Source organism: Macaca nemestrina, chromosome 9, assembly GCF_043159975.1.
Source record: "Macaca nemestrina isolate mMacNem1 chromosome 9, mMacNem.hap1, whole genome shotgun sequence".
Classification (NCBI taxonomy): Eukaryota; Metazoa; Chordata; class Mammalia; order Primates; family Cercopithecidae; genus Macaca; species Macaca nemestrina.
Window position 1 is genome coordinate 91866864 of NC_092133.1, and position 17756 is coordinate 91884619.

General features: G+C 35.1%; 1 protein-coding gene across 1 annotated transcript in view; it reads right to left on the reverse strand.

The window, feature by feature from the left end:
- Positions 1–17756, reverse strand: part of LOC139355391 (ankyrin repeat domain-containing protein 30B-like) — a 136366-nt gene that overhangs the window by 32126 nt on the left and 86484 nt on the right. Inside the window, exons 32-37 of the mRNA XM_071068725.1 lie at positions 9652–9730; positions 9271–9329; positions 6674–6764; positions 4457–4485; positions 4286–4358; positions 1433–1494 (exon numbers count right to left, since the gene is read on the reverse strand). Of these exons, the coding sequence (XP_070924826.1) occupies positions 1433–1494; positions 4286–4358; positions 4457–4485; positions 6674–6764; positions 9271–9329; positions 9652–9730 (393 nt within the window). The remainder of the gene's footprint in view (positions 1–1432; positions 1495–4285; positions 4359–4456; positions 4486–6673; positions 6765–9270; positions 9330–9651; positions 9731–17756) is intronic.

Genomic DNA, 17756 nt, shown 5'->3' on the forward strand with positions numbered 1-17756 from the left:
ACATGTCATCCTACCTCTCATGCTTGTTATGGGAACTTGACTGACAGTCTCAAAGAAATCTCTGACTACAGAATTTGACTGCCACCCCCATTCCCATTCTAAGTGTAAACTTCTTCAATTTTATCTAACCTAACACTATCTGTCTTTATATAGAGATCACTTATATTTACTTATAAGTGTTGTTAACTTGCTTTTCTATTCCTACCACTTTGACATAAGTCCTCATCCTGTGTATTCAGGTCTCACTGCTTAGCACACTTATGCTATTCAGGAAGCACATTATTAATAGTCAAAGCATTTAAAATCTCATCAGAGAGGTCTAATTTGCTAAATTCTTAGCAAGTTTAGAAAATAGTATTAGTAGCCTGCTGATACTTAACATACCCATACACTAAACTAGAAATCCACATGTCTGTTGTATTCCCCCATTATTTTTCTGACAATACTGCCTTCATGTTTAGAAAAAGTACCCTTGATATTTATTAAGCCACTGAATACCACTGTCATCATTATCTTACATTTGTATACACATTTTTCAGTTTGCAAAATATTTTCACTTTTATTATAACATTGCTCAATTAAACATATCTAAGAGGTAGATATTAGCACTAATTCAATGAACAAGGCCACTGACATTTGAATACATTAAATAATTTTCTCCAAGGTTACATAACTAGTAAGTAACAGAACCAGAATACTGACTGGTTTTTTGACTTCTACTCATGATTGTTACTGCTATAAAGCAGCTACTTCTAACAACTAGTGGGGCCCTTTCCACCTCTTTGCACAGCTGTGATCTCAGAATACAGATATTTATGTGGTTGAAAGCATGGCTGCCACAAAATAACTCAAATAGTTCTATTTGTGAAAATAATGTTCACTCTTTAAAACACTACTCAACCAAATTGTTTTTACTGTAGTTTCTCAGGTTTCCTATTTTTCTTGCTTTTCCTTTGCCCAAAAGATTCCTTAAGATCTGCACTGTGCAATCCAAATATAGCAATACTTTCAAGCACCAGGCATTATCCTTTCAAGTTCCAAGATACACAAAACTATTTTACCTTTTTCCTCTGAATCCAGATATACCAGAGAATCATAAATTTGCTCACAGGTGGACCCCTGAACTGAAATTCTTCAGTTTTTAGACAACTGTAGATTCAGAACCCAAATAAATTCCTAGAATTCTAAGATGTATTTTCACACTATACTACACTACCTTCTTAAACTTAATCCTGAAAATACGTGAAATTGCACTATGAAGCAGTAATCTACTTAGCAAATAATAACTGCTTAGTATTTTCTGAAAAATATCAGAAATTACTGAAGGGCAATATGCAGAGGTAAAACAATAAAGTCAAAGTCTCTACTTTCAAGTTTCAACATCACTCAATATTTATATTTAAATAATAATAAAAACAAAATTACACAATACCTTAGAACTCCAACGTGATTCTGCATATGTTTCTTTTCCTGATTTTAATGTCAACATATTATCTATCAAATATTAATCACAGATATATTAACGAGAATATTTACTATGATATATTTTAAAAGAGTATACAAATCTATTTTTTTCATGAATCTGTGGTGTTTCTTATTCAACCTGTACATACTTTTTTCAGATTATTCCCACAACTTTTATGGTCAACCTAACAGAATTGCAAACTAAAATATTGTATTCATTAGAATAGAAAAAAATAGAAATTTGGCTAACTTGTATAAATTATTTCTTCAAAAAGGCACTAATGTGTTCTTCTTCCCAGAAACACAGTATGTCCTATGCTTGAAATTTAATGAGATAACTTTAATTATATGTTATCATTTTTCTATTTTTTAGCATTACTTAGTTTGATTGACTCAGCAATCTGTTATTCAAATGAAATTATCAATAAATAAGACTCTTGAGAAATATAAATTTTTTTATGTTAACAAACTTTATGTCTAACAATTTTAAGTTTCAACATGTATGACAGTATATTTTGTGTATGTGTAATAAATAAATAAGCTTAAAAAGCTTTTATTGCATATACATTAAATTTTAAAACTCCTTTAGTTATTTTGAGACAGTCTTTCCTTAATTCAATATCTTCAGAATCAACTTGTGATGCCTTAGAGAATATTAGAAATCTATATAAAAATAATTGCTTTAAGTAACCTAATTTTTCCCTAAAAAAGAATTAAATCAATGTCTACACATTAGTAAACTACTGTTTCCACATTTAATAGAATTAAATCAGGATCTACACAAGATCCAAGGAGTACTGAGAGTCATGAGACAGAATACACACACACACACACACATATATATCCAGTTTTCTTTATAAACAAAATTTTCAAATTTGAACTATTTAAGACAGGTTGAAGAAAAAAGCAAACATGCCTAACAAAAACTTTAAGGATGATTTCATCATTACGGGTCAACTGATTATTTGACATTCATGAACTAAAAGTCTGATTTTTAAAACTGGTCTTAAATTCTGATCAGAATATCCCTGGAGTTCAAGTTTCCTCCAGGGAATCCAAGAGGTCAAATCATACTTTTGCTGTTGACCATGATCATTTGCGTTTATTTAGAAGTGTATACTGGAATGTTTCAGAGACAAACTGTGTTGTAACACCATAGCTCTAATAATTTTTAACTCATAGTTCTAATTGCCATCGGAATATATATGATTATGCATGCTTATATCTTAAATACTATACTTTTAATTTTTAATATATTAAAAATAAAATATAAAGCCAACTTAAAAGGCTTATCAAAATCTGAATTTGTTTTTATTTTTATGTATTTTATCAGCATAAAACCGTTTAATTAATTGTGGTACAGTCATATAATAGAATATGAAAATCACGGAGCCATAAGACAGAAAACAAACAAAAAACAGAAATAATGTTCCGTTTTCTTTGTAAACAAATTTTTCAAATATTAACTATTTAACATAGTTCAAAGAGAAAAGCAAACACGCACAACTGAAGCTTTAAATATCATTTTAATATTAAGGGTACATTTATAATTTGACATGCATGAACTATATATTTGGTTTTCAAATGTGCTTTTAAGTTGTGAGATGAGCATCCCTAAAGTTCAAATTTCACGTAGAGAATCCAAAACTCAAATCATACTTTTGTTATCGACTATTTTCAATCTCATTTTTAGAAGTGTATACTGCACTGTTTCGGGGAAATAATGTGTTACAACAGCATAGCTGTAATGGTTCATAGGTCACACTTTTCATTTTTATTAAAATAGATGATTGTGCATGGTTATACTTGAAATTCTTTAGTTTTAATTTCTAATATATCAAAAATCAGTAGATAAAACCAACTTAAATAAGACTGAAATTTGCATTTGCTTTTATTTTTTGCATAAACAAACTTTAGTTGTGGTGCAGTTATATAACGGAATTTATATAAAGAATGCAATAAAAACAAAACCAGAGCTAGTTCTGTCTATTATGGATGGATCTTACAATATAATGCTGATAAAATAAAGAATGTTACAGAAAATTACACACAATGTACAATTATTTACATATTAGAAGTTCAAAACAAATTCTACGTATTATCTATGACTGTGTACATATGTTGTATAATGTTTAAGCATGTATAGGAATAATTTTTTAAAAACTAGTTTAGACAATTGTTTACCTCTAAACAATGAAAAGACACTAAAGCCAAATGCTTCAGAATCACAGTTTTACAAATATAATTAGAAAGAAATGATTACTTCTCCCATTTTTAAAAACTAGGGGTACCACACACAAACACACATACACATGCACACAGGCACAAACATGCACACCACACACACACACACATACACACGCACAGAGTAAGCTAAATCAGAATAACTGATTTCCTTAGGATGCTTCAAATGACTACATCCACATGAGGTAACCAATGTTAAAACACAATTGGCATGTCAAAAAGTGAAGCTTTCTCTGCAGTAAAGGGTAGAATTTGAATCAAGTTTTGAACAGGAAAAATATTAGAGTTTAAAAATTCATCTTCTTGAATCTTTAAGTCATACAGACATTCCCAATACAAAACATTACAGTATCAGAACATAAAAATAGAAACACCTGAAATTAAAGCTAATTTTTAAAAAAACTAATTAAAATTCATGTTCTTGGAAATAATCAGTTTTTCAAACGTGGATACCACTATGGACATTATTAACTCAAATATTTCCATAATATTTGAAAAATAAACATTGGGGAGATGAGACTATTAATATGTCAACTATTGAAATATTCATTTTAATATAGTTGAACTGTAAAATTACCTGCTCTCAATGTTTGTTTATTCCTCCTTTCTAAAGCTTTATTTGGAACAGAGTTTTGCATTTCAACAGCAGGCTAAATGGGTTTAGAAGAAAAATGATTAATAACGAATGTATACTTCACAAAATACATAGTTAATAAATAATTCAAGATAAAATTATAAAACTCAATACCTCAAAGTCAGAAGGCTTTTCAGTAGACTCTAAAGCAAAAGAGATTTGTTATCAGTCATAGGTAAATATAACAAAACCAACCACAAATGAACCCAGTGATAGTATCTAACTGAGTCCTCTTGCTCAGCTTTGAGAATGATTCCTTTAGGTTTAGGAGATTTTCTTTTGTTTGTTTCTTTAGGACACTCACATGACAGAAATACACTGAAGAAACTAGGAATCTACGGTTCATCAAACATGCACTTAAGATTTCAAAAGTGAGAATGTGTTTTGCATGCAAAATGTGTTGATATTAATATGTATATGCTGAGTGATGAAAGCATAAATGATCTTTGATCAGAGGAGCAAATCATGACCCTGAAAAAATAAATGTCAAAGCTGAACATAGAATCCTACACCATATGTTTAATGAAATACATTAGAATAATTTATATCATTACATTCATCATGTTCTTTAATTTGTCCTACAATTGAGACGGTACACCGTTATGATGAGAGTTCAGCTGAATGCAGAACTGACATCTCATCACTGAACGTGTTACAAATTGATCAGCTTGGATATTTACTTAGGGGATAATACTAAATAAAATATTCATTGTTTTCCATATCCATGTGGTGTAATCATATGCCTACATTTCTGTGTCCTTTAGTTTATCCTCAGAAATTTTCTTGATTCACTCATGTAAAAAATATATACAAAATTCATTTAAAAGTTTGTTTAATGAGCTTTCAATATTGGCACGTTTATTTGAAAATTTATGGCAACATACTTATTACATACAAATAATATTTTATATTTTTAAATCAGGAAAATACTTATTTAAAAAAAAATTTAGAATTCAGGTAGTAAATTCAGTATTTTTTTGTTTCTAAAAATTAGTCGCTTTATTAAGTGTCTAATGGATTTTTATAGAACAACAATTTTACCAAAACAATTTGCTTCATTAAAAATAAAGCCAATGCTCTTAGATTCAAATATTTCTCATTTGAATAGCTAATATCAACAAAATATATACCTTTTATGCTGATAGTAAAAGAGAAAACTAAAAAGTCACCATAGTTTACTCCAATTCTAGTAATCCTCCACTTCCGGTAGTCTCTGGAGTACCCAAAATCTAATCTGGAGTGCAAATATTGTAAATGCATCTGAAGTGAATTCACTCAAATTTCCTATTCAGAAACTCCAAAGTTGCCTGGCTATCTTCTTTCTTGCCCCATTTCCTGCCTCACAATCCCTCTTCCTTAGCCAAAATAATGTCCACATCTGTGGTCTTCATTTTTCCCATTCAACATCTTTTAAAATCAATTTTCCCAACACTTTCTTTCTCTTTGATTAGGAATAGTATCTGACACCTGTAATTATTATTTCTTTACCTCTTTTTCCCCTCTGACCAGAAACAGATGCAGAAATAAAAGCAATATAATGCTTTTCCTTGACCCTGTTATGTCTTGATCTTCTATCCAATTGCCCTTCTTCCAGATTTTTCCAAAGGAAAGGCTATTCTCTTGCTACTTAAGAGTGAGGTCCAAGGACCACCAGCAACGGCATCACCTGAGAACTTATTTAAAATGCCAGAATCCCAAGTCTGCTGAATCACAATGTGCACTGTTAAAAAGGTATTCAGCGGATTTTATAAAGTGTGAAAACTTCTGGTCTATACTGAGTGTATATGACAAATTATATACACGCATGGCTGTGCCAATATGCTTATATTCACCTATTGCAGATAAAACACAACTTTCTATGGTCAGTTGCTTCCATCCCTAATGCCTTCCCACCAGTGAGAAAGACAGGAGTGACAACATGTTTGCTGTAATTCCCTGGCAACTTTTGGTAATGGAAGGTCACTTTTTATTCTTCCCAGCTTTCTAATCATGCTCTATCTTTCTCTAAAGAATTATTTTATTTTACCATTCTCCATTATATAAACCTGCTTCTTGTTCCCTCATGTACTCCCTGTCTTCCTTGGTCTTCATTCCCTCTTTTACTCCTTTCTTCAGGTATATTGAATTTAAACTAATAATTCAGCTCTTTTTTTGGCACTCTCAATATAATCTGTTGCTAACACCTGAGAAGACATGTAACTTTCACTCCTTTTGTCCTTCCATGCTACGCATTTAAAACATAATTTTCTTTGGCTGTCAGAGTATATCAGTCCTCATGCTTTTAGACAAATAATTGGTCAAATGATGTTTTAAATAAAAAATGGTTCTTACCTTCTATTTTGCCATTTATTGTCTTTATTTCTTTTTGATATGTAGCCTCAGTTAAACACACATAATTCTGTGTGTCACTCACAGAGATAATCTGTTAAAGATAATATTAATAAATAATTTCTTTTTTTTACTATTTTTTTTGGTTTGTTTTTTCTGAGACAAAGCCTCACAGGGTTGCCCAGTGGTATGATCTAGGCTCACTGCAACTTCCGGCTCCCAAGACCAAGTGATTCTTCTGCCTCACCGTCATGAATAGCTGGGATGACAGGCATTAGCCACCACACCTGGCTAAATTTTTGTATTTTTAATAGAGACAGGATTTCACCATGTTGGCTAGGCTGGTCTCAAACACCTGACTTTAAGTGATCCACCCACCTTGCCCTACCAAAATACTGGGATTACAGGTGTGAGACACCATAGCCTGCCTCAATAAATAATTTCAATTTAAAAATAATAATAACAAGCATCATATTTTTCATTTAAAATCTTTTTTAAAACAAAATTTTTTACTCTAAAGGTAATTAGATTTAAGGCTGTTCACATATTGAAAAACAAAACATTCAAGAGAAAACCTCATATACGCTCTGTATATCATGCTTATCTTTTATCTTCATGTGACTACTGACTGGGTTACTGAGCAAAGAAAATAAATCATATTCCCAAAAAAATTCAATCGTGTGCATATTTCAAAAGGAATTAAATTCAAAGTATCTGCCTTACACTGTAGTCCTTGCAAAAAATAACAGGGCATTTCAAACAAAATACAACACAATTACACATTTGACATATGCATAATTACAGATTTTTTTGTTAAAAATTATGCATGGCATGAAGAGAATTTTCAGAGTATGTCATGCAGAGTAGGAATAGAATTCTGTAAAAGCTGTTTCACTTAGGAAAACAAAGACTTAAGATAATAAGAATAAATTTTACAAGTTTTTTGCTGATAAAGAACTGCGTGAATAAAAGATTCATAAGGAAAACATATTTTTGTTATTTTTAAATGAAAGCAAACAATCATTAAAGTGTACAATTCATTCTTAAGACATAACTTCAAAAAAGTAGAGCAAGCCTTCATAAAAAGAGAAAAATAAAAGCATGTATTCATGAAACCTCTAACATGTGCCAGACACGTATTTGCAGATTTTTCTTCACCTTAGAATAATGAGGATGATGATGATGGTGGTGGTTACCCCACTTTCTACTTCCTAGACATTCTAGGTTGTTAAGAACAAAATGATAGAGCCGGGCGCGGTGGCTCAAGCCTGTAATCCCAGCACTTTGGGAGGCCGAGACGGGCGGATCACGAGGTCAGGAGATCGAGACCATCCTGGCTAACACAGTGAAACCCCGTCTCTACTAAAAATACAAAAACTTAGCCGGGCGAGGTGGCCGGCGCCTGTAGTCCCAGCTACTCGGGAGGCTGAGGCAGGAGAATGGCGTGAACCCGGGAGGCGGAGCTTGCAGTGAGCTGAGATCCGGCCACTGCACTCCAGCCTGGGCGGCAGAGCGAGACTCCGTCTCAAAAAAAAAAAAAAAAAAAAAAAAAAAAAAAAAAAAAAAAAAAAAAAAGAACAAAATGATGAACAAATATGTTCCACTGTTCTCTCTGTTCCGAATGTTTTGCTCCTAAACTTTCATATGGCATACTCTTCATCTTTGAGATGGAGATTAAATGGCAGTCTCAGACAGATCTACTCTGACCATAGAATTCCACTGCCACTCCCATACCCGTGCTAATTATAAAGTTCTTCAATTTTCTCTAACCAAACATTCTCTGTTTTGTTTTTAAGAAAATTTTATAATGACTTATAAGTGTTTTTTTGTTGTTGTTTTTGGTTTTTTTTGTTTTGTTTTGTTTTGTTTTTGAGATGGAGTCTTTCAAGTCCCAGGCATTATCGTTTTAAGTTCCAAGTTGAGCAAGACTAAGACTACACTTTAAACTCTTTCTCTCTGAATCCAATTAGAGCCTTTGTACATCTAGATATACACAGAATTATGTATTTGCCCATAAATGAACACAGAGAAATTATTTAGTTTTTAGACAAACTCAACTTCAGAACTCAAATAGATTCCTAGTGCCTTCTAAGTCTTATTTTCTTTTGCACTATTCTACATTGGCTTCAAAATTAATCCTGCAAATTAGCAGAATTGCACTATGCAGCTATTATCTACTTGGCACATGATTATAAAGTATGTTCTGATAAATGTCAGAAAATAAATGCTTTCTCTCTTTTTTTATTTTTTTTGCTTTTCTTTGAGATGGATTCTCACTCTGTCACCCAGGCTGGAGTGCAGTGGTGCAATCTTGGCTCACTTCAAGCTCCACCTCCTGAGTTCACACCATTCTCCTGCCTCAGCCTCCTGAGTAGCTGAGACTACAGGCACGCACCACCAAACCCGGCTAATTTTTTTATGTTTTTAGTAGAGACAGTTTCACCATGTTAGCCAGGATGGTCTCAATCTCCTGACCTCATGATCACCCACCTTACGGACACATGCAGAGGTAAGAGTATAAAGTCAAATCATCTTTTTATGTTTTAAGATTACTCATTACTTAAGTTTTAAAAAAGCAACAACAACAACAATTCACATACCTCAGAATCTGAAGATTCTGTATATTCTTTTTGTCTTGATTCTGATGTGGGTATCTTATCTACAAAATGTTATTCACAGACACATATATGAGAACATTTATTACTGTAAATTGTAATACCATATACAAATCTATTGCCATTTATGAGTATTTCAAAAACAAAACTAACAGCAAAAATAGAATTTCAGAATTGAAGCAGGTTCAGTAAAAAGAATTGATAGCATGAAGAAAGATATCAGAAAATATTTTTTTAAATAGCCATTGTATTTTGGTCTATAAAATTCTTTTGTAAATAATAGCACTTAAGCATAGAAAGATTTTCAGAGATATTCACTAATGTACCACTTCTATTATTTTGGTATAAAAATAAAATTGTCATTACTTGTTTGATCTTCTGGAGCTTGTTCAATAATGCCAATATCATTTTCTTGTTGTCCAGTTACTGTCTTTGTTGCTTCCTCCTATTACAAACAATAAACAAAAGCAACAACAACAACAAAAAACTTCAGGAAAAAAATGTGTTTATTCACTCACACAATTTATCAGTAAGACAAAAGAGAACAACAAGAAAAAACATACACTATATCTATCAAATCATAGGCACAATCCTGGGAGAAGCAGAAAATATACATGGAAGACAGGTTCTGGCCTATATTCAAGAAATGGTAGAGATATGTGAAAACAAAAAAAGAACAGAAAAGTATAATTCACCAGTTCTACAATTTAAGTCAATAAAATGCATAAAAGTACAAAGGAGAGAACAATGAGTTTTACCTGAAAAGCAGAGAAAATGCCGCCATAATGGGGCCGTATTTGGAAGGACAGGCAAAGTGCAGAGTCAGGATACAAAGACTCTAGGTACAACAGCATGTGCAAAATAATAAGGCATGAAACAACGTGGCAACTGAGGGATGCCAAAGTGATGTGGTAAAACTGGAACACAGTCAGAGCAAATGAGTTGAAGAGACAAAAAATGGGACCAAACCATGTAAGATATGTGTCACGCTAGAATGTGAACTTAACCCTTCAGGTAATGGGTATTCACTCAATATGCAGATGAGTTACATCATTACAAATATATTTTAGAAAGGTGACCCTTCCAGTGATGTAAAGATAGATGAACATGGGGAGATGGGGCAAAACTAGAAAGGAGTACTTCAAAATTATAGGTAGATGGTTAATTATGGTAATAAGATACGGAAAATTATAAGAAGGTAGATAATACAAATTTTGGTGTGTGACTGGCTTGGTGACCTGGAGGAGGGTTGAAGTGCAGGATGTGGGGGACAGTTGAAATGCAGGTTGAAGTGTTTGAGCAGTTCATGGCTACTTCCTAGATGTTATTTACTAGGATGGGGAAACCAGATGACTGAGTAGATTACAAAGAGTCAGAAAAGAGGCGGGAAAAGAATAAAAAAAAAAAGATGCTTTCAGTTTGAGACCTCTAAGATTTGAGGCATCTAAGGGGCTTGGAAGAGAGATCTGGATAAATACATTTGGAGTATGAGTAGATGACCTACATGAGGAAAATTACATAGTGATAAGAAAATAAATATTTATAAGATAGACTAAATGGGTAGAATTAAGCAACACAAATCTATGCAGACTGTTGAAATTTTGGAAATGAAATTAAAGGAGAGAGAAAAACGTGGGATTAAGTTTCTAAGTTACATATTTCCAAATTTGTTCCAAGAATATAATTTTATTGATATAGGTAAATATTTCTGAAATATTATTGCAATAGGCATCTTTGAATTGAATGAAAACATTTAAATCTACAACAATAAGATTCTGTAAAATCCCTTTTAGAAAAACCTTGAAATTTTTAATTGTGGAAGAGAAATGCTTACCTATAGAATTATGAGGCATTTTTAAGTACTACTATAAAGTGAGATAGAAATGTGAAACCCCGCTTTAAAATTCACATGCTTTTCTTATGTTCCTGTAAACAATATAATACTAACTCGAATTGCCTATTTACACCATATAGGATGACAGTTTAAAATTGGAGAAAAGATCTCACATAAAGAAAATTAAGCAATAATTATTCGAGTTGAAGATTTAATAGTTTATATATATATCTATGATTGTCAAGCAGGATTCAGTATTCACAGGTGAAGAAAGAAACTAAAAACTTCAAGTCAACAGGATTCCTGAGTTTTAGAAACAAACAAATATATGTGCAAGGTTTAATAATTATGAAGACTAAAGTTAATAAGGCTTCCTGGAAATAATATAAAATATCTCCAATGTAAGAGATATATTTAAAAGTAAAAAGTGGGGGGGGGCAGAGCAAGATGGCTGAATTGGAAGAGCTCCAGTCTCTAGCTCCCAGTGCCAGTGACACAGAAGACAGGTGATTTCTGCATTTTCAACTGAGGTACTGGGTTCATCTTACTAGGGACTGCCAGACAATCGGTGCTAGTCAGCTGCTGCAGCCCAACCAGCGAGAGCTGAAGCAGGGCAAGGTATCGCCTCACCTGGAAAGCGCAAGGGGGAAGGGAATCCATTTTCCTAGCCAGGGGAACTGAGACACACAACACCTGGAAAATCGGGTAACTCCCACCCCAATACTGCGCTTTACCAAGGGTCTTAGAAAACGGGCACACCAGGAGATTATATCCCACTCCTAGTCGAGAGGTTCCACGCCCACGGAGCCTCCCTCATTGCTAGCACAGCAGTCTGCAATCTAACTGCAAGGCAGCAGCCAGGCTGGGGGAGGGGCGTCCGCCATTGCTGAGGCTTAAGTAGGCAAACAAAGCCGCTGGGAAGCTCAAACTGAGTGGAACTCACAGCAGCTCAAAGAAGCCTGCCTGTCTCTGTAGACTCCACCTCTGGGGACAGGACACAGCTAAACAACAACAACAAAAGCAGCAGAAACCTCTGCAAACCCAAACGACTCTGTCTGACAGCTTTGAAGAAAGCAGTGGATCTCCCAACGTGGAGGTTGAGATCTGAGAATGGACAGACTGCCTGCTCAAGTGGGTCCCTGACCCCTGAGTAGTCTAACTGGGAGACATGCCCACTAGGGGCAGACCTCACAGGGTGGAGTACACCCCAGAGAGGAAGCTTCCAAAGCAAGAATCAGACAGGTACACTCACTGTTCAGCAATATTCTATCTTCTGCAGCCTCTGCTGCTGATACCCAGGCAAACAGGGTCTGGAGTGGACCTCAAGCAATCTCCAACAGACCTACAGCTGAGAGTCCTGACTGTTAGAAGGAAAACTAAGAAACAGGAAGGACACCCACACCAAAACCCCATCAGTACGTCACCATCATCAAAGACCAGAGGCAGATGAAACCACAAAGATGGGGAAAAAGCAGGGCAGAAAAGCTGGAAATTCAAAAAATAAGAGCACATCTCCCCCTGCAAAGGAACGCAGCTCATCGCCAGCAATGGATCAAAGCTGGATGGAGAATGACTTTGATGAGATGAGGGAAGAAGGCTCCAGTCCATCAAACTTCTCAGAGCTAAAGGAGGAATTACGTACCCAGCGCAAAGAAACTAAAAATCTTGAAAAAAGAGTGGAAGAATTGATAACTAGAATAATTAATGCAGAGAAGGCCATAAACGAACTGACAGAGATGAAAACCATGACACGAGAAATACGTGACAAATGCACAAGCTTCAGTAACCGACTCAATCAACTGGAAGAAAGAGTATCAGCAATTGAGGATCAAATGAATGAAATGAAGCGAGAAGAGAAATCTAAAGAAAAAAGAAGAAAAAGAAATGAACAAAGCCTTCAAGAAGTATGGGATTATGTAAAAAGACCAAATCTACGTCTGATTGGGGTGCCTGAAAGTGAGGGGGAAAATGGAACCAAGTTGGAAAACACTCTTCAGAATATCATCCAGGAGAACTTCCCCAACCTAGTAGGGCAGGCGAACATTCAAATTGAGGAAATACAGAGAACGCCACAAAGATACTCCTTGAGAAGAGCAACTCCAAGACACATAATTGCCAGATTCACCAAAGTTGAAATGAAGGAAAAAATCTTAAGGAGAGATCCAGCTGAAGGAAGCACTAAACATGGAAAGGAACAACCGGTACCAGCCATTGCAAAAACATGCCAAAATGTAAAGACCATCGAGGCTAGGAAGAAACTGCATCAACTAACGAGCAAAATAACCAGTTAATATCATAATGACAGGATCAAGTTCACACATAACAATATTAACCTTAAATGTAAATGGACTAAATATTCCAATTAAAAGACACAGACTGGCAAACTGGATAAAGAGGCAAGACCCATCAGTTGGCTGTATTCAGGAGACCCATCTCACATGCAGAGACATACATAGGCTCAAAATAAAGGGATGGAGGAACATCTACCAAGCAAATGGAGGACAAAAAAAGAGCAGGGGTTGCAATACTAGTCTCTGATAAAACAGACTTTAAACCATCAAAGATCAAAAGAGACAAAGAAGGCCATTACATAATGGTAAAGGGATCAATTCAACAGGAAGAGCTAACTCTCCTAAATATATATCACCCAATACAGGAGCACCCAGATTCATAAAGCAAGTCCTTAGAGACTTACCAAGAGACTTAGACTCCCATACAATAATAATGGGAGACTTCAACACCCCACTGTCAACATTAGACAGATCAATGAGACAGAAAGTTAACAAGGATATCCAGGAATTGAACTCATCTCTGCAGGAAACAGACCTAATACACATCTACAGAACTCTCCACCCCAAATCAACAGAATATACATTCTTCTCAGCACCATATCACACTTATTCCAAAATAGACCACATAATTGGAAGTAAAGCACTCCTCAGCAAATGTACAAGAACAGAAATTATAACAAACTGTCTCTCAGACCACAGTTCAATCAAACCACAACTCAGGACTAAGAAACTCAATCAAAACCACTCAACTACATGGAAACTGAATAACCTGCTCCTGAAGACTACTGGGTACATAACGAAATGAAGGCAGAAATATAGATGTTATTTGAAACCAATGAGAAAAAAGATACAACATACCAGAATCTCTGGGACACATTTAAAGCAGTGTGTAGAGGGAAATTTATAGCACTAAATGCCCACAAGAGAAAGCTGGAAAGATCTAAAATTGACACTCTAACATTGCAATTAAAAGAACTAGAGAGGCAAGAGCAAACACATTCAAAAGCTAGCAGGAGGCAAGAAATAACTAAGATTAGAGCAGAACTGAAGGAGATAGAGACACAAAAAACCCTCCAAAAAACAATGAATCCAGGAGTTGGTTTTTTGAAAAGATCAACAAAATTGATAGACCACTAGCAAGACTAATAAAGAAGAAAAGAGAGCAGAATCAAATAGATGCAATAAAATATGATAAAGGAGATATCACCACTGACCCCACAGAAATACAAACTACCATCAGAGAATACTATAAACACCTCTAAGCAAATAAACTGGAAAATCTAGAAGAAATGGATAATTTCCTGGACACTTACACTCTCCCAAGACTAAATCAGGAAGAAGCTGAATCCCTGAATAGACCAATAGCAGGCTCTAAAATTGAGGCAATAATTAATAGTCTACCAACCAAAGTCCAGAACCAGATGGATTCACAGCTGAATTCTATCAGAGGTACAAGGAGGAGCTGGTACCATTCCTTCTGAAACTATTCCAATCAATAGAAAAAGAAGGAATCCACCCTAACTCATTTTATGAGGCCAACATCATCCTGATACCAAAGCCTGGCAGAGACACAACAAAAAAAGAGAATTTTAGACCAATATCCGTGATGAACATCGATGCAAAAATCCTCAATAAAATACTGGCAAACCGGATGCAGCTGCACATCAAAAAGCTTATCCACCATGATCAAGTGGGCTTCATCCCTGCGATGCAAGGCTGGTTCAACATACGCAAATCAATAAACGTAATCCAGCATATAAACAGAACCAAAGACAAAAACCACATGATTGTCTCAATTGATGCAGAAAAGGCCTTTGACAAAATTCAACAGCCCTGCATGCTAAAAACGCTCAATAAGTTCGGAATTGATGGAACGTATCTCAAAATAATAAGAGCTATTTATGACAAACCCACAGCCAATATCATACTGAATGGGCAAAAACTGGAAAAATTCCCTTTGAAAACTGGCACAAGACAGGGATGCCTTCTCTCACCACTTCTATTCAACATAGTGTTGGAAGTTCTGGCTAGGGCAATCAGGCAAGAGAAAGAAATCAAGGGTATTCAGTTAGGAAAAGAAGAAGTCAAATTGTCCCTGTTTGAAGATGACATGATTGTATATTTAGAAAACCCCATTGTCTCAGCCCCAAATCTCCTTAAACTGATAAGCAACTTCAGCAAAGTCTCAGGATACAAAATTAATGTGCAAAAATCACAAGCATTCTATATACCAGTAACAGACAGCCAAATCATGAATGAACTTCCATTCACAATTGCTTCAAAGAGAATAAAATACCTAGGAATCCCACTTACAAGGGATGTAAAGGACCTCTTCAAGGAGAACTACAAAACACTGCTCAGTGAAATAAAAGAGGACACAAACAAATGGAAGAACATATCGTGCTCATAGATAGAAAGAATCAATATCGTGAAAATGGCCATACTGCCCAAGGTTTTTTATAGATTCAATGCCATCCCCATCAAGTTACCAATGAGTTTCTTCACAGAATTGGAAAAAACCACTTTAAACTTCATATGGAACCAAAAAAGAGCCCGTATTGCCAAGACAATCCGAAGTCAAAGAACAAAGCTGGAGGCATCACGCTACCTGACTTCAAACTATACTACAAGGCTACAGTAACCAAAACAGCATGGTACTGGTACCAAAACAGAGATATAGACCGATGGAACAGAACAGAGTCCTCAGAAATAATACCACACATCTACAGCCATCTGATCTTTGACAAGCCTGAGAGAAACAAGAAATGGGGAAAGGATTCCCTATTTAATAAATGGTGCTGGGAAAATTGGCTAGCCATAAGTAGAAAGCTGAAACTGGATCCTTTCCTTACTCCTTATACGAAAATTAATTAAAGATGGTTAGCGACTTAAATGTTAGACCTAATACCATAAAAACCCTAGAAGAAAACCTAGGTAATACCATTCAGGACATAGGCATGGGCAAGGACTTCATGTCTAAAACACCAAAAGCAATGGCAGCAAAAGCCAAAATTGACAAATAGGATCTCATTAAACTAAAGAGCTTCTGCACAGCAAAAGAAACTACCATCAGAGTGAACAGGCATCCTACAGAAGGGGAGAAAATTTTTGCAATCTACTCACCTGACAAAGGACTAATATCCAGAACCTACAAAGAACTCAAACAAATTTACAAGAAAAAAACAAACAACCCCATCAAAAAGTGGGCAAAGGATATGAACAGACGTTTCTCAAAAGAAGACACTCATACAGCCAACAGACACATGAAAAACTGCTCATCATCACTGGCCATCAGAGAAATGCAAATCAAAACCACAATGAGATACCATCTCACACCAGTTAGAATGGCAATCATTAAAAAGTCAGGAAACAGCAGGTGCTGGAGAGGATGTGGAGAAATAGGAACACTTTTACACTATTTTTGGGATTGTAAACTAGTTCAACCATTATGGAAAACAGTATGGCGATTCCTCAAGGATCTAGAGCTAGAAGTACCATATGACCCAGCCATCCCATTACTGGGTATATACCCAAAGGATTATAAATCATGCTGCTATAAAGACACATGCACACGTATGTTTATTGCGGCACTATTCACAACAGCAAAGACTTGGAATCAACCCAAATGTCTATCAGTGACAGGCTGGATTAAGAAAATGTGGCACATACACACCATGGAATACTATGCAGCCATAAAACAGGATGAGTTTGTGTCCTTTGTAGGGACATGGGTGCAGCTGAAAACCATCATTCTCAGCAAACTATCGCAAGAACAGAAAACCAAACACCGCATGTTCTCACTCATAGGTGGGAACTGAACAATGAGATCAGTTGGACTCGGGAAGGGCAACATCACACACCAGGGCCTATCACGGGGAGGGGGGAGGGGGAGGGATTGCATTGGGAGTTATACCTGATGTAAATGACGAGTTGATGTGTGCTGATGAGTTGATGGGTGCAGCACACCAACATGGCACATGTATACATATGTAACAAACCTGCACGTTATGCACATGTGCCCTAGAACTTAAACTATAATAATAATAAAAAATAAAAAAATAAAATAAAATAAAAGGAAAAAGTATTCTTCCAATGATAAGTTTGTTTACCCTGTTATCAATCTTCCCTTGCATATTCTATAATATACCTATTCCCTTGCATATTCTATAATAATAGGTACTTTAAAAAATTCACCAATGTTGATTACATTCATTTGATGTGTGTATATAGTACCATCACATACAGATATTATGAGCAAAAATCTCAGAATATTTCTAGAGATTACTAATTTCTCCATTTATTTATTTCAGTGTACTGAAGCTTAAAAGAGATTTTTCTCTTTTAAG